Below are 17,544 nucleotides of genomic sequence, written 5' to 3'. Positions count from 1 at the left end.
AAACACTGGGAAAGCTGCTGCTCCTGGCTGCTGCTCAGCTCCTCAGCAGCCCTGCAACTCTAGAAGAAAGCGGCTGATTTTCCTCGGGAGGAATCCTACCCCGAAATAGAGCTGGCAGCCCTGGGTCCCCTCCCCCTGCTATAGGTCAGAGGTGTGCCTGGGACACTCCACCTGGCACTGGATGTGGGCAGGCCTTTGTGTGGGGCTGGGAAGAGGAGCCTGTGTCCCACTGGGAGCTAAACAAATGCTGCCAGCAGGGAGGGACAGTGGGGCTGAGATAGGGAGCCAGCAGTGGTGGCAGTGTGGGGCTTTAAGGATGTCTTTGCTTCTGAGCTTGGCTCTGACCTGGAGCCAGCTTCTGTGTTAGAGCATTTTTCACTCTTCCTAAATTTTTTAACATCCAAAGTGCCTTTGGGTTTTTTGAAGGAGGAAAAGTAAATCAAGCCCACCCTACCCTGTTACCTTCCAGAGGCTTTCCCTGCTGTGTCAGAGCCTGGTCTGGGCAGAGCATGGCTGGGCAGGTGGGTGGACACTTGGGTGGCATCAGGGCCACCACACACATGTGTGACCTCCTTTCTCTCTGGCTCTTTGGTCATGCACCAGCCTTTGGCCTCTCTTAGCCTGGCCTGGCCCCTCTCTGGAGGGTGGGAGTAGGAGCTGTGTTTGCCCTTGGTTCCTCACCATGGAATTGGCAGTCCCTGAGCAGGCACAGGGCAGTGTTTGGGCACTGCTGACTCGGGCTGAATGCAGCCCTGTGACCTGGACGCAGGATCCCGTTACTGGATCCTTCAGCCATCTCCTCAGCCAGCTCTGGTTACAGGAGGAGTGCAGGGGTGAAGTGCACTGTGGGGCTGTTCAGCTGGGTACTTGTGCTTGCAGCACATGGGATGTCCTGGGCACACAGGGGGTGCTGACGGGCTCTGTTTCCCTTGCAGTTCGCAGTGTTGATGTGGGTTTTCACCTACGTTGGTGCCTTGTTCAATGGTCTGACATTACTGATCCTGGGTAAGTGTTTGACTTGGGTTACACACCTGGCACACCACATAACCTTGGGAAGGCAGTGGGGTCTGGTCAGCACTGGGAGGCTGATCCTGTAGCCTTAAGATGTTGCACTTCTAAGTTCCTTTTTTGATAACACAACAGAACAGGTCATTTTGAGTTGTGTTGTTGAATTCCTTGAGATTGCTGATTTCCACACATTACACAGTTTATAGGCAGGTTTGTTGTGCTTGTCCCTGTCAGGCTTAGCCTGCCCTGAATGTCATTGCTGTGCTGGGCCTTTGGAGGAGGTGTAGGATCTGCTGTGGCTGTGTCCCACTGCAGGATTTAATTTCTTATATCCCTAAGCAGGCTGGCTTTCAGGTGTCAGAACCAACTGATGCCTGAGCAGCCTTTGGGAAGAACTTGCATGTCCCACTGTGATAAAGTGACCTGTGACCAGACTTAACTGTACTGGTGGTGAGACCTGGAGAACAGCCCAGGCTCTCCTTAGTAGGGATTCTTGAATTTTCTGGCCAACAGTTGGTGCATGGGGCTTAATTGTTCATTTTTCCTATACCTTTTTGCAAGACATATCAAGGTGTGGAAACCAGTCCTTGTTCTGCCTGAGCACCATCCCTGTTGTCAATATTTTTACGTTTGATGTGCTCTTTTCCAGCTTTGATTTCGCTCTTCAGTGTTCCTGTTATTTATGAGAGACATCAGGTGAGTGTTTAATAGAATTCATTAAATGTTTCATAAAATCAGCTTGAAGCAAAACCAGAAACAAACAATTAAAATTAATTTCAACCTTCTGAAATATTTAAAGCCTTTAAAATAGGCCTTTACCCAGGAACCAGGGCCAGGGCACACTGGTTCAGTTTGAAGTTCAGACTGTGCCTGCTTTCCCTTTTCCTTCTTGGTGGAAGAAGGTTTCCTCAGCAAACAGTTCTGGAAAAGGCCTGATGAGCTTGGAGGCCTTTTCTGCTGGTCCAGCTCGGGCCAGGACTGGAGCACACTGGCCATGGTGTGTTAATCCTGCTGTACCTTTTGGAGTTGATATTCAGGGTTGGTTTCCCAAAGCTCTGTGGAATTTGTAGCCCTGGCAAAAACAGGAGGTGGGAGCTGCTTGGCCCAGTCCAGGGCTGCTCTTGGGGAGAGACTCCCATGTAAAAGGAGTAGGGAGGAAGGAGCCAAAGTAAAATACTTGTGATTAAATTATGGCCAGGGCTGTCTTGGGCAGGTCACTGCACAGGAGGGGGCAGCCAGCTCTGGCTTAGCCCTTCGTCTCCCCTTTCAACAACACGGCTGCCATGGGACTGGGGGGAGGCAGGAGCAGATGGCAGAGCCTCGTGGGGTCCTGCCCAGCCTCCTCCTCCACAGGGACAGGGAGCCCTGGAGCCCCAGGCAGGAGCATGGAGAGCGTGTGGGGCTTAACCCGAGCTGCCCAATCCTCTGGCCAGGCTGCAGCCTAAGCTGGTTACCCAGCCCAGCCCAGCTAAGCAGCTTTGCTGTTCTGTGGGGCCCAGAGGGGCCCAGCCCTGCACCCATAACTGGGGCTTGATGGACAGGGGGAAGCTGGGGATCGATTCCTTTGGGGCTTTGCCTGCTGTGCCCTGTGGTGGGTGTGTTCCTGGAGTTCTGGCATCACACTGGGAAGTACCCCTGGCTGAGCTCCTATTTCCCCCAGAGTTCTGTGGGACTCAGCCAGGCTGCAGAGGGGGAGCTGGGCTCTGGTAACTTATTTCTGCTTCAATTCCAGGCCCAAATCGACCATTACCTGGGACTTGTGAACAAGAATGTCAAAGATGCCATGGCAAAGTGAGTTGGTTTGGGTTTATTTATTTTCCTTTGTACTGATAACAGTTCCTGGCACATCTGGTGCTCCTGTCTAGGACCAATGTGTTCTTCCATGTGCCAGGCCAAGGAGGGAAAAGGTCTCTAACCCTGGACTGGTTAGGAAATGAGCTCCTTTATTGCTGCTGCTGTATTGAAATGAGCCCCTATTATTTCTAATAGAAATCTGTGTATGGGTATCACCCATCAGTGGTACCTGAGCCCCTCAGCAGGTGCAGTTCAGGGGGGAATGAGTTCAGCAGTGTCCTTGGGCTCTGAGTATAAAGCTGTGTTGTGAGGGCTCTTTTCACATGTTCTGTTGAACCTTTCCTTTTTTGTCTGTTACTCAAACTTACCTTTATCTATTTTCTTTTTCCTCTTGCAGGATCCAAGCAAAGATCCCTGGGTTGAAGCGCAAAACTGAATAAAAAAAACCTGAAGCAACTTATCAATAGGAAAGGAAGTTCATCTTTTAAGGGGGAAAAATACTCATTGGATTTACAGGGGGAGGGTCAGGGAATAGCAAACCCCTTGACATTGCAGTGCAATTTGACAGATCTTTATTTTTTAGCAACGCAGTGTTTGAGGAAAAATAACTGTTTTGACTGCCATGTGTTTCATCATCTTTAAGTATTGTAAGCTGCTATGTATGGATCTAAAACTAATCATCTTTCCTTATCCTGTGTGCAGCACTGGCTAATACAAACGACTGAGACAGCTGTACATTTGCTTCATCAGAGGTAGTTCCTGCTGCGTTGGAGGTGTGGGCAGGGGGGGCAGAGGAGAACACTTCCCAGTTTGTGCACTGTGTATGGTCTGTGTAGATTGATGCAGATTTTCTAAAATGAGATGTTTTAGAAGAATATACCAGTTTAGCAAGTTTTGAAAAATCTTGCCTTTTTGGTATGAGTATAGCTGTATTGTGATTTTGTTTTATCAATTGCCAATATATATATATATATATGTGTTTCACAAAGCTTAGATCTTTCAGCTGCTCCACAGTGCTTTGTACTTCAGAGAACTGACTGAGGCCTGGACGAGCTCCAGAGCACACAAGCTTGAGAAACTAAAAAGTCTCTGTAAACACTGGCATCTGTTGGAAACAACAAAAAAGAAATGAACAAAGAACTCCACACAGAGTAAAAGAAACTTACAGCATACACTTTGTTGCACAAACGTACAGTAGTTGATCTTGAGCAAATAATTCTCCAGCTTTCAGACTCTGATAATCTGTGGACCGAGTATCTAATGCTGCAAATGTTGTTTGGAAACTTAAAGCCCTGTCCTGTTATGCAAGAAATGATAAGTGAAAATTTATACACTTGCAGTTTGAGCTGTACTGAACTAAGTCTGTGGAATGCATTGTGAAATGTAAAAAAAAAAAATCCCAACAAAAAAGGAAAAAAAAAACCAACCCCAAAACCCCAAGTATCAATAAAGCTTATAGACATAAAATGATACCGGTATTTGGCTTTCTTGAGGCAAGTTTAACAGATTGGTGTTTATTAGAAGTTCATGGTGCTAAATATCCATTGTCCATGGTGGTGGCAGTAGTGTCCGAGTCGAGCGCGGTGCAGGGCGGGTTTGTCACGGTCCCTTCTCTTCCTCTGCAGCCTGAAGGAGCTCAGGGCCACCTCCGGTGTCCCAGGGTGGTCCAGAGGGCGTCGGGTTCTTGGAGTTCTGAGACAGGAATGGTTGATGCCATTTTCAAGGTTGAAGGAAATAAGTCCCAATAATCTTTCCAGGTGAACGTGTTGATTCTGATTTAAGAGCTGGACATTGAAAACTTGTGTACAAATTTATTTGAGATGCAGATTTTAAATGAATGGCACCTTGACCATTGAAAAATAGAAATTCATGCATTAATATTTCAGTTTACAGTAAAATACAGCATTACTTCTGAGCATTTTATACAGGAAGCCAGACCATAGAAACATACAAACCGTAGGTAAGTGTTTTCCTGACAGACACTATTGCTTCAAGATATTTCTCACATCACTGTTGATTAATTCATTCTGCCACGCAACTGGTTTTATTTGGGATACAATCAACGTGGAAGGAAGGCAAACATGAGTGGTTACAACACAGGCAGAGGTGTCACTGCTGGCACCCCCTGACAGAACAGGATTCGATCCCGAAGGTTTCTTTGAAAAAAAGACTGCATAGGGACTTGTACTGTGTATCTGACAAACTGCTGTATAGTCATATAAGGCATTAATAAATTCAATTGTAAAAAAAAAAGTGATTCTTGAGGTTGCTGAAGCACTTTGTGTGTTAAACAGACAGGAATCCACTCCTTTAATGGGATGTTTTTGCTACTTTTCTATGCAGTGGGCAGCAGAAAAGGACTGGCAGGAAGGTTCCAGAGTTCAAAATCCTATTGTCCTGAACTGGGACTAAAGCACTATTGCTTTGCAGAGACTACATGTAAGTCTAAATGTTTTATTTTGACCTTTATGTCTTTTAAGTAAGAAAGGTAATTTCAAAATACGGATGTTGGCCCATACCCAGAATTTTGAGTAGCTTAAATACATATTTTGACATTGCCCATATTTGCTATTCCTTTTTAAACTCTCCAATTCCACTGTCCCTTGAGTGTTTAGTTTTGACAAAATGTTCTAACAAATAGCCAAGGGTTTGAGTGGCCTTTTGGGAATATCTGTGGTTCTGCTTTCCACAGAGGCAGCTCCCCTTGGAGCTCAGCTGTCCCCCAGGCCAGGCCAAGGGGCTCTGTGGGGTGAGGGAAAAGCAGGGATAGGCAGGGAGAAGCTTTTCCCCCACCCACAAAAAAAAGCAGCTGCATTTCCTGGTACCAGAGGATTTGTTTTACTTACAAGCAGCATGGACTGGCTGGAGGGCACACACAGCCCTGCTCTAGGGACATTCCAGGGATTCCTTTGGAGGCTTGGGACCCTCCTCCAGAACAGGAAATAGGGATTGATGGAGGCTTTCCCACCAGGCCAAGATTCTGGCTGGCCACTGCCTGTAGGAGTGTAAAACACATTTTCCCAGAAAGGGGGAGCATGCAGGAACACTGGGGAATGACTCCCTCAGTCTTGGTGGTAAAATGTCTTGAACCAAGTCTGTCCAAACCCTCTCCTCACTCACTGCTGGAGCTCAGCTTGCCCTGCTGGCTGCAGGAGCAGCTGCCAGGAGCTGGAATGCCTCACTTTGGCCTTCTGACAGCACAGAGCCGCTCGCTGTGGAAACAGTGGGGAATTCACTGGTGAAGGTATTAAAAACCAAAGCAGAAAACAGGGATCATGTAAGTACCCAGCTGGAAAAGGTGAGAATGGTTTAGCCCTCCTCTGGGTAAGAGTCATAGCACCGTGTGTGGAAAGCAGGTGGGGGGAGGCAAGGCTGCAGCCCAAACTACTAGAAAATTATTCCAAGGCACTTCATGGATAGAAAATTCTGCCAAATATATATATATTTAAAAATAAAATGGACTTAAAAAAAAAAAAGGATACTTTGCTCCTTCAATTAATGAAAGCTGAAGGGTTACCTCCCCTCTCCCCAGCCTGCTCATTAAATGCTCCCAGCTTTACTGAGTGCACCAAATTGGAGTTTTAAGCAGGTGTGGTTACACCCCACCCACTTTTTGAACTTTGTTCAAGCCACAAATTTGGAAATTAAAGGGCCCGGCCTTTTGTCAGCATTTTCTCCCTTTTCAGACATGGTTTGAACAACACAGTATTAGGCAAAAGCAGCTTTGTGAGTGAACTGTTCATCCCTTTGGGATCCCCAGGTTACCCTTCAAACCTCAGCTTCCTTCACAAGGGTGTCGGGCTTTCCAAGGCCAGCTCCCATTCCCTTTTGGTAAATTGGGATGAGTGATCTGGAAATGTCAGCCTGCAGCAGGGCTGGGATTCCTGCAGCCGGAGGGGCATTCCCTGGGGCAGGACAGCAGCAGCCAGAGGCTCCTCAGAGGCAGCGCCACACGAACACACTGGAGACAGGAGGGAGAGCAGGGGTTGGCCTTCGGCACAGCCCAGTGGGACAGGAGCAGAAAATAAACATCGGGTGTGTGTGAGTGAAATACACTGTGCACAGCTGCTCTGGGTATATGCCATGTGTGCAGCCTGCAATGTGAGCACTGTGTGTTGTATGTGCAGTGTGTGCACAGTTTATGTGTCTGTGTGTGACTGTATGTGCAGCGTGTGTGTGCACTCTGTGTGTGTGCTGTGAGCTGCCTTTGCTCTGTGGGCAGTGTCTGCACTGTGTGTCTGTGTCTCTGTGCGTATGCAGTGTGTGTTTGTGTGTGTATCTTTGTGCATCTCTGTGTGTGCCCTGTGTACGTGTGTGTGTGTGTACTCTGTGTCTGTGTGTGTGCACTGTGTGTCCGTGTGTGTGCACTGTGTGTATCCATGTCTGCTGTATGGGCACACTGTGTGTCCGTGTGTGTGCACTGTGTGTCCATGCATGTGCACTGTGTGTACCCATGTCTGCTGTGTGGGCACACTGTGTGTCCATGCGTGTGCACTGTGTGTGTTTGTGCACAGCGTGTGCGCCGTGTGTTTGTGTGTGCAATGCGTTGTGTTGGTGTGGCTGTGTGGTGTCTGTGCGTGTGCACACGCGTGTGTTTGTGTCCCTTTCTCTGTGTGTGCCTGGCTCTGTCCCTGTGTGTGGCTGCCCCGTCCCAGCCCGTTACCTGCAGTCGTCCCCTCCGGTGCTCACCACGAACTTGTCGTCGTGCGAGAAGCGGATGTTGGTGACGTGCGCCGAGTGCCCGAAGTACCGCTTGTGTTTGGCCTGTGGGACGGGACAGCAGCTCAGGGGTGGCACCAGGCAAAGCTCTGTGCCCACAGCCACCCTGACCCCAAGGCCTTTCACTCCCTGGGAGCTGCCCGTGGATGGACCGTGCTGTTTGGAGCTGTAAGAGCTTCCTGAGGATGGACCACGCTGGTTGGGTGCTGTAACACCGAGTGCTGAGGGGTTTGGGGAAAGCAAAAGCTGCTCAGGTCAAAATAAAAGAGGCACTTACAAATTTCTCTGTGCATGGGAAGTCAAACAGCTTGACCAGCCCGAAGTCATCTCCTGTCACTATGTTCAGGCCAGCGTGGGTCACACAGGCACAGTTGACGTCTGCTTTGTCTGCATTTCGTGGCCAGATCCCAATGACTTCGTCTCCAAGAATGCTGTTCCCAATCAAGGTAAATAAAATGCATTAGACCATAAGACTTAACTTGCTGCTGCTCTTCCACAGGGGGCTGAGCCAACACCGGTCAGTAATAAAAAACTGCTGCATTTAAAATAAAATTGTCCCTTCTAAATGACTGCCCTACCTCATCATGGAGACCATCACACTAATACATCATTTTTACATGATTCTTAAGCAATCTCTATCCATGAATCCTTAGGTTTATTTCCCATGAAACCACTGGCTTCATTCTACACCAGCACCTTGTGCAGCTCTGGTCTCGATGAGCCTTCCCCTGGGATTTCTGACTGCACTGTTCCCTTAGCTGTGAGTTCCCAAATGAGGAAATGCTTGGCCCTGTGTCCACTTGTTCTCAGAAATAGGTGTTCTGCCCCTGGCTTCAGCTCTCTGTAATCATTGACCCACAGAGTCACTGCCAGAGGCATCTGCCCCTCCCACCAGCTGTCAAGAGTGCTCTGAAATGGGGAATTTGGGGCAGATTTTTATGCCAGCAGAGCAGTCAGAGTAGGAGGATTCTCATTTACCTTCTCCCAGCCCTGCCTGGTTCTCACCCACTGTCAGCTCTGCCTTTGGCCTGTCCCACTTCTTGCAGGAAGAGCAGAGCCACAGTTCTGCAATGCTGGGGGCAGATCCTGTGTTCATCCACATCAGGAAACACATTTTAATGACACTCACAACTCTTTCACACAATCAGTGCACGTTTCCAGGCCTTCCATGCTGCTGCTGTTTGCTGATGTGGGACAAGGCTGCCTGGAGGGGCCCAGAGCCATGTGAGGGGCCTGGAGTGAGTGGCAATGAGCCACTGTGACTCTGTGACAGCCCCTGGTGTAATTAACAGCACTAATTACTACAGCCACAGCTGTGTGTAAACCCCAGGGTGTCAGATGGAGCTCTGGGGAAGCAGAGCCTGGGGGTGGCTCACAGTTTGCCAGGCCCTGGGGACATCTCAGCATTCACACCCCCAGCTCTGTGACCCGATCCCCGTGCTGGCCCCACGCTCCCCTTGGGTGTTACCTGGTCCACGTGGCCCAGGTGATTTTCTCTATGACTGCAGGGTCTGTGATTTGCTTTCCCAGGGGCACCTCGTGAACTTGACGCTTGTAGGCACCTGTGGATACCTGAAAGTGGCAAAGGAAAAACCTGGAAACTCTGCTTTAAACACATCATTTTCTTTAAGATTTCCAGCAGTCTCACCAGGTTTTATCAGCAATTAAACATCTAGGATAATATTTCTCTTTTTTCCTCATTATCTGGAATTCATCACATGCCATATAAAGGAATAACAATGTTACAGGATGATGATGGGAGGAGATGCTCACATGCAGAGCTGTCAGATTTTCCCTCACTTCTATGTTTTACTTAATCTCAACATAATTTTACTGAATCAGAAACATTTCTGAAGGAAACCCCTTCAAATTAACAATTTAATTAAAACAGCTGAGCTCTCACACACATCCCGGCCTCAGGGAGGAAGAGAAAGGCTTTCATATGGTTATAATCCACAATTTCTTTTTCAGCATTGTACCCCTTCCATGGCCCTTAGCACAGCTCGAGCCTCCAGCTCGTTATGGTGGCCCAACAAACCCGAGCACCCAGGGACAGCTCTCCCAGACATACCTGGATGTACCTGCTGTCTGCAGAGAAGTCCATCTGTATGACAAAGCTGGCAATGTCCTTGCAGTAGCCAATTCGGTTTAGGGTTGTGCCTTGAGTGAGATCATAAAAATCCACAGTATGTTCTTGTGAGCCCACTGCCAAGAACCTGTTATCTGGGCTGATCCTAGACAATACAACATGGAGAGGGGATGGCACTGGCTGTTTTGGTGCAAGATTTGCTTTTGCTTCTCATGCTGATGTGACAGTAACTTTTTTTAATGAAAAACACAAAAAATGTTCTATCAACAGCAAGAGTGAACCCAAACCAAAACTTGATGCTTAAGAGAAGAGGAAGACTCAGGATATCTCTGACAGAGGACAGGGTTAGATGGAATATTGGGAAGGAATTGTTGCCTGTGAGAGTGGTGAGGTCCAGGCCCAGGGTCCCCGAGGAGCTGTGGCTGCCCCACGACTGGAAGTGCCCAAGGCCAGGTTGGATGGGGCTTGGAGCAAGCTGGGATAGTGGAAGGTGTCCCTGCCATGGCAAGGGTGGGACTGGATGAGCTTTAAGGTCCCTTCCACCCCAGACCATTCCATGACTCCATTCTACATTGTTTGTGGTTAAATGATGTTAATATTGCACTCGCATAAAGCCACAGCACAGTGTGCAGAGTGACACCAATCCTCTGGGAGTCAGCAACAGGAACTGCAATTTGGAGAATGAATCCCCTAATTACAGCTCTGCAGTTGGCTGTAACTGAATTAAAGCACCACCACAGTGCCCTTCACCAGCTCACACAGGTTTCAACACACACAGACTTACAAAACCTCTGCAAATCCACCAGGCACTCCCTGGCCACTCCCTTGAGCCAGGGCTGTGTATTTGGAGCACCTCCTACCTGATGTCCTGAATTGCAGACTTCCTGTCCCGTTTCTTGCCCCACACCTTGAGGCTGTTGACCAGCAGGACGACGAACTCTCCGTTCCTCATGCCGATGGCCACCATCTCTCCGTCGGGGCTGTAGGCGGCGCAGCGCGCGGGGTGCCCCAGGCTCACCTTGTTCACCAGCTTCTGCGGGGACAACGCAGCAGGCTCACACCTCCCCAGCTTCCAAACACACAGGATCAAACTTGCTTAATGAAAAACAAATCCACTCTGTTTCCCTCTAAACATAAACCTGAAATGTCACACCGAGACTCACATCCCACCAGACATATGTCACTAAGCAGACTTCAAAATAGAGATGTGATTTGGATGGGGGCTTCATGTTTGCATTATTCTGCAGACTGACATCGAGTTTCACACCAGAAAAAGGACTATTTAGCAGAACAAGCTGAAAAATCTATTTCCTAGCTTGTTTCAAAGGTGACTTTGACATCTTCAACAACTGCTGATTGGCACAGAGCTTTCCCGTTTCATTTGATATATGAAAATGTCCTAGAAAGCTCTTGCATTTTCACCTAGCTGCTTGTATTCATAATAAATTAATTTTCCTCATTAAAAATTATTCCTGTTAGCTCAGGTAACAAGCTTTCGAAAAGGTTTATGCTGGCCAAAATGAGCTGAAAACTTTTTGGTGTTTTTTTTTAAAAAATGTTTTATTTGTTGTTTTTAAAAATGGTTGTTGTTAGTCAATTTTACTTGGAAAAATCCCTGAGGCAACATGCAGAGTTCCAAAGGAAGGTTCTGAAGAAGAGAGAAGTGCCTGTGCCTACCAGGAAGGCAGAATGATGGGGCAGGGGCTCTGTGTGTGTGACAGCACAGTCTGTGTCACCCACACAGGCAATGTGGAATTAAAATGCTTCCTTGATCCCCCAACCTGCAGATTTGGATCAAAATATACAATGCTCAACAAGAGGCACTCCATGAGCAGGTGTGTTGGTGAATTCCTGCATTCCTCTGGGAGTGCTGGTGCCAAACATGACCAAAACCTGCTCAGGACAGAGGCAAAACCCTGCTCTCATTCCAGGGCTGCTAAAGGCACAGCTGGAAAAATGGATGCTTGGATAAAATGCCCATTTTTAATCCCACACTTTTACACTCACGGTACTCACTTTGTCCGACAGGTCCCAGATCCTGGCCGTTCCATCATTGCTTGCAGAGATAAATATGTCTTTGGAGGGGTGAGTTGCCAAGCCCCAGATTTCCCCTTCCATGTGACAGTCAATTAACAAGTTTGAAGCAGCATTTTTTTCTCCTACTTCAAGGATTTCTCCATCTTTTGTTCCCACTAAGATTTTCCCCTGGAGTGGAGAGAGGTGGTCAGTGTAACAGTTTAAACTGCCAGAGCTTCCTTGGCAAATACTTGGGAAAAGCATAAACAGATTAAGCTTGTACTTGGTTAATGACTACTTGACTGGAAATATAAAACAGCATTCCTCAGTGGTGTTTTTACCAAGGAATGTGTCAGATTGCTGAGCAAAATGAAACAGAGACCATCCCTGGAGCGCTTGGCTGGACAGGTCCCACCCTGTGCAGCATCACTGCTCCTTCCTCATCGACGATTTAAACCCGTGCACAGTGACTGCAGCAAGTCAATGACTCTGCTATTTCTACTGTGCTCCACGTCAGAGACTCACGGCCTGTCAGTAACTCCCAGGGGGTTTGTGGCTGTGAAGAAGCAGCAGCAGTTCAGGCAAGGCACTGAGCTCTGCCCTCCCCTGCTGCTCACCTTGCCGCGGCACACGGAGCGCACGCACTCGATGAGCTGCCCGGTCTCCAGCTGGAACGCTCGGCACCGCTTCATCTCCTGGTCCCACAGCTTCACTGCTCCCCCCTCCTTCGTGCTGCAAAGGAGGCCTGGTGTTACCTGCATGGCTCCTTTACACCTGCAAACCCCAGCAGTATTTTTCTGCTTAAATCACTAAACATATATTGACCCAAACCCCACTCTGTATCGCTATTATGGTGCAATGGGAAGTAAAGAATAAAAAATTAAATGCTTTCACACTTCATGTTTTAAACAGCACCATAATTTGTACAAACCAAACTGCTCTCTTGCCACGTATCTCAAATCTCTGTTTCTCGGCAAATCTGTTTCTTGTGGTAAAGACCACAGCACCTCCACTGGGAGAGGCTGTGTGTAGTTTGACAGAACTAACAGAGGAAGAGAACTCCACTTATGGCAGGAGCTCAGGCAGTAAGAGCTTATCCAGGTGTTTGGAACAATTCCAAAGAGGTTCAGTGTCTCTCTGCCACATAACATGTGCCACTGTGACCCTCAAGTGTCCTCCTTTAGTCCTTCACTTACTGAGCCACCCAGGCAGGTTATACAAAATTGAGTGAAGCTGTTACAGCACAGAGACCATTTATCTCTGGGTGCTGGATAAATAATGAAAACAAAAACCACACAAGCGAGCCAGGAGCTGGCACTTGAGGAAGATCCTGTGTCTTACGGCCTCTCCTTCCCGCCAGTCACGATGAGCCCGTCCCGCAGAGTCGTGTACATGGTGAACACGGGTCCCGTGTGAGCCTTGGCCACCAGCCTGACCAGGAAATGATCCTTCCACACGTAGACATCTCCATTTATGGCACCAGTGAACGTGAGGTTATTCTGCAACACACAGCAGCAATCTCTGATACAACAGACAGCTCAGCATTTTTGTTCAGCTTCGAGTAAAATTCTTTAAATGAAACTTAAAAGTCCTTAACTGCCACACTGGATTGTCACCATTGGTGGTATCATCGGTATGTATCACACCAAATACCCTTAGCAGAAAAAATTATACATAAAATAACAGATCAAGTTTAAGTTAAACAGATAAATAACCAGCAAAGTGTAAAAAAAAAAACAAAACAAACAAAAAACCAGGACAGTAGGTGTGCACAGAGCTCAATAGAAGACATTCACCCAACTGTGCTCAGGAAATTCAGAGAAGGATCTCAAGGTGCACCGGTTTTAAATCCACACTTCACTAACAATCACTGGGTTGGATTTCAGCACAGAAAACTGACCCTTGCAGGTTCAATACAAAGGTAATGTAAAATCCTGCAGCAGGTAATTTGAACTCACTGCTCCGAAGGCAACAGAGAGCATGGTTTGCATTTTGGCATCTTCCATGGAACCAATGACTCCCTTCTTGTAGAGCAAAGCGCTGCCAGCCAAGGTCCAGAACTTCATGTGCTTGACCCCCACGGACACGAACTGAGTGTCGGAGTCCGGGCGGAACTCCACAACGAAGATCCTCTCCAGGTGTCCTCCTCTGCTGGCAACTTTGGCCCCTGGTTTAATGAGGAAAGGATGAAAACAATGCTGAATTCACCTGAGAAATTAAGCTCTGATATGATTTTATCAAATAAATGGAGCTGGTATTGGATTAGAGCTCTGTGCCCCAGATGCTGAAAGCCGCAAATCCCAACACTGTTTAGTATATCAAACATCTTAATGCAGCTCCCAAAGTCCCTGCTTGCATCCCACAGATTTAGGAAATGCAGATTTAAGGCCTTCATAGCAAAATCTGTCTCCTGGGTCAGTGAAATAACACAGAAATGTTGGCTATCATCTGATGAAAAATGCACAGGGATACACTCACCAGCTGAGGCACTTTTCCTCTCCCCTCCACCACAGATAATTCTTTTCTAGAAATTACTTCCCAAAGGCCTATCTCCATCAGAGAACTTGAAGTGTTTTAGGAAAGAAAAGGAATAATTTTCTTTAGTTTCACGTAATTTTACATTAAGCATAATTCTTTCCTTAATTTCCACTTACAACAGGTGTTTAAAACTTATCTTCCTGTTCATATTTTTCAGCCCTTTGCCATCTTTAACTGATTAACTGGGATACTCAGAGCGGGGACACAAACTCCAAAGACTTGAAAGGCAAAGCCAATCATTGTGCACAGCCCTGTGAGGCTGCAGGAACATGATTTCCCCTGGTTTGTACCTTCTTGCCACCTCCAGACAGTGATGGTGTGCTCTGGGTCGACTCCCACTGACACCAGAAGTTTGCCAGTGGCACTGAAGTTCACGTAATTGACGCCTTTGGTGTGGAAGCAGCGCAGCATGGAAAGGGTTTGCTTGCTCATGGCATCCCAGATATGAATTGTGGGGGTTGTACCTGTGGGCAGAGAGGGGCATTGAAAGGGAATTAATTCTGGAAAGCTTCGCTGCAAACCAGGCATTTTTCCAAGAACATTTAACCTGAACAGACATTAGTTGGGGGTTTAGATTTGTTTGAAGATTAGCACTACTGGGAAACAAAGAGAAATCAAACACAGGGGGGGGATCACTGCAGTCCATGAAGTCAGACAAGTTCTAAAAGAACAACATAACATTCATGAAGAGCCTCATGCAAAAGAAATTGCCTGCAGATGTTTCACTTGTATCCATGGTTCACACAGATACAACGAGGCAACATGGAACTCGTACAGGACTGTGCTAAATTCACAAACAAATCAGCCTTACCTGGGAATTCTGTCATGTCACCTGCATTGTGAGAGCAATGGCAAATGAGGAAGCACCAAGGGAAAACAATAAGTGAAATAAGTCATGTGACTCGTGCTGAAGTGCCAGCATCAGCACCAGAAGGAAAACAAAATTAAAAACTTGGAAATGGATATGGATTAAATCAACAAAACAAGCAGGAATATTGTTGAACTTTTTTGGGTATATTGGCTTTTATACACAAATATTGCAACAATATTTAGTACTTTTAAGTTTTAAAAATGGTATCTAAAAGAAATGTTACAGGCATGCAGGTTTTAAAAATTATTAAATTCAAAAGTGAAGTGAATCTCTAGTTATACAAAGTAGCAAATCAAACTCAGAAGCACTGATCTCCTGAGGCCTAGGAAAAGGGCCTTTAGCTTTTTCCATGTCCCAGAAATCAGTTTTGCAGCTCTGGCACCACGTGCAGCTTTGGGTGCTCCCTCCACATTCCAGCTGCAGTGACTGTGCTCAGGACAGGCAGCAGAGGGTTTGTGTTTGTCACTGTGCTCATCACTACCACTCCCTGCCCCCTGCTAAGTGACTCCTGTCCCCAAGTTATGGATTCCATTCTCCTTCTGGAGTGGGCTGAGGAGATGTTCTGACCCCGTTCTCCAGCAAGTTAATTATATCAGCATTAGGCTGAGGGGCAGCAGATCCTTCTCAAGGTTTGGGACAGCTCATGCTGCATTCCCCATGCAATGTTTGCTCCTGCAGGACCCTCCATGTAAACAATAAACACACAAACACACGTGGTTTCTCAGCTGTCCCCTGATATGTCCCCTAACTTCTGCTGAGATCTCTGTTTCTGGCCTTTTCTGTCAGCTCCTCTCTTCCTGCAGAGAAAATTATGCTCATTGTATTCTCACTGCTAAACAGTGCCTTGGACACAGGAAGGAAAGAAGGAACTCTATAAATCAGATTACTGAGATGATTAGGCAGTTTATCAAAGTTTGCCTTCTGAAATATGATTACAATTAACTCTAAAATCCAATCACTCACAATCAGAGACGGAATTGAAACAGTAAGAAAACCCTGGAGCTTGAGTACTTCTCCCAAATCAAACAAACAGTAAAACTGCCCCCCAGAAAAGCCCCAAATGAAGCAGTGCCCTGCACACTGAGGGCAGCTTTGTGGGGGGCACGTACCGATCTGGCTGGTGGCCACCACGTTCTTGTACTTGGGGTGCTGGTTCACCGTCAGGCACAGGATGTCATCAGTGTGCTCCAGGTAGAAGCTCTGGCTTCCTAATGCCATCCAAACAGGATTTCAGTCACACAGGACCGAGGAAGAGCCACCACAGACTATTTGGGAGCTGGTTACAACTCTGCAGGGGATCAGGGGCACTGAGGCTGCCCTGCTCCCATTCCCAGGCACCGTTCCCAAATGCACTATGGACACGACCATCAACACACAGAGGTGGGTACAAAAGCAGTGTCTGGGAAATTATCTATATATCCAGGGAATCAGCAAAGCCCTCCCAAGGGAAAGGGCCCAGAAAGGACAGATGGGGCCATCCTTGTGTCCCAGCCCACAGGCTGTCCTAGGACTGGAGTCCCCAAAGGCCACCTACAGGGGGTTTGTGCTATTTATCAAGATGCAAAATGTGGGAAAGTTCAGACTTCTGATCAAAAATATTTTCCTTATAAAGCTATTTTATCTCCAAGTATTTTTTTAAGTGGAATTACCAGTGGAGAGGTTTTGGACAATGCCTGCTGCAGCTGTGTGGAAAATGATGTCAGCACCATCGTTCAGGTAATGGAGGTTGTTGCGACAGTCGAATCCTCTGTATCCAAACACGTGGTCTAAAGCCAGCTCCTGCTCCAGGAAAACAAAAAGAACAAGAGTGAAATGGAAGAAAAAACAAGATTTCAGAGCCTGGACCACTTAAGGACAATTATAAATTACGTAAGTATAAATATCTTGTAGAGGCAATAGAATAACAAAACAATAATTAGTTATCCCCACTCTGCTCATTTATTGAGGCATAACATTATCAGAGGCTATCAACAACATTTAATTGGTCAACTAAAGCACTGCACTTATTTTATTTTTAATTATTCAGAGGGCTATAAATGTCCTGGTTCTGTGAGCCTCCATTCCAAACAGATACAACTCACAGAACAGGTTGGATTTTATTGCTCTTCCCATCACAGTTTATATAGGGTGTCAGATATTTTAAAGAAACTATCTGCAGTTTTCAAAAATCACTCTCATGAACTACCAAATTTCCACAGACCAAATTCTGACCTTAAAGTCCTTAGAGGAAGCCAGGGCAAGCTATAAGTAACTCTGTAATTAAGACATTAATCAGAGGTGCAATTGCAGCTTACAGCAAGCAGCTGCCAAGGAAATTTCCTCCAGGAACCCAGGATGGTCAGTGGATTGTTGTTAGAGCTGCCTGGGAGCCCTGAAGCCCAACTTAATGACTGTCCCAATCACAATCACAGCTCACTGGGAACAATTCCAATTAGCCAGAGACCAAGTGTTGCAAATGGTCCACACAGGTCACAGAATATTCCTGGTTCTGCCTGTTATGTGGGAATTC

General features: G+C 46.9%; 2 protein-coding genes across 6 annotated transcripts in view; one reads left to right on the top strand and one right to left on the bottom strand.

Annotated features, from left to right (window-relative positions):
- The window catches only part of RTN4 (reticulon 4), a 40,556-nt gene extending 36,287 nt beyond the window's left edge, over positions 1-4,269 (top strand). For all 5 annotated transcript variants that reach the window (XM_039717143.1, XM_039717144.1, XM_039717145.1 and 2 more), the window contains 4 exons: positions 936-1,005; positions 1,658-1,704; positions 2,741-2,799; positions 3,200-4,269. In XM_039717143.1, the coding sequence (XP_039573077.1) occupies positions 936-1,005; positions 1,658-1,704; positions 2,741-2,799; positions 3,200-3,242 (219 nt within the window). In that variant the 3' untranslated portion in view covers positions 3,243-4,269. The remainder of the gene's footprint in view (positions 1-935; positions 1,006-1,657; positions 1,705-2,740; positions 2,800-3,199) is intronic.
- The window catches only part of EML6 (EMAP like 6), an 87,951-nt gene continuing 74,484 nt past the window's right edge, over positions 4,078-17,544 (bottom strand). Inside the window, exons 32-45 of the mRNA XM_039717142.1 lie at positions 16,685-16,814; positions 16,145-16,243; positions 14,976-14,996; positions 14,455-14,628; positions 13,585-13,793; positions 12,968-13,125; positions 12,244-12,358; positions 11,627-11,815; positions 10,471-10,643; positions 9,593-9,755; positions 8,990-9,093; positions 7,799-7,952; positions 7,466-7,566; positions 4,078-6,763 (exon numbers count right to left, since the gene is read on the bottom strand). Of these exons, the coding sequence (XP_039573076.1) occupies positions 6,739-6,763; positions 7,466-7,566; positions 7,799-7,952; positions 8,990-9,093; positions 9,593-9,755; positions 10,471-10,643; positions 11,627-11,815; positions 12,244-12,358; positions 12,968-13,125; positions 13,585-13,793; positions 14,455-14,628; positions 14,976-14,996; positions 16,145-16,243; positions 16,685-16,814 (1,815 nt within the window). The 3' untranslated portion in view covers positions 4,078-6,738. The remainder of the gene's footprint in view (positions 6,764-7,465; positions 7,567-7,798; positions 7,953-8,989; positions 9,094-9,592; positions 9,756-10,470; positions 10,644-11,626; positions 11,816-12,243; positions 12,359-12,967; positions 13,126-13,584; positions 13,794-14,454; positions 14,629-14,975; positions 14,997-16,144; positions 16,244-16,684; positions 16,815-17,544) is intronic.

The sequence above is a fragment of the Passer montanus genome, unplaced genomic scaffold (genome assembly GCF_014805655.1).
Source record: "Passer montanus isolate IOZ18808 unplaced genomic scaffold, ASM1480565v1 scaffold37, whole genome shotgun sequence".
NCBI lineage: Eukaryota > Metazoa > Chordata > Aves > Passeriformes > Passeridae > Passer > Passer montanus.
Note: the sequence above shows the minus strand (reverse complement) of the source record. Positions and strands in the feature narration are given on the sequence as shown.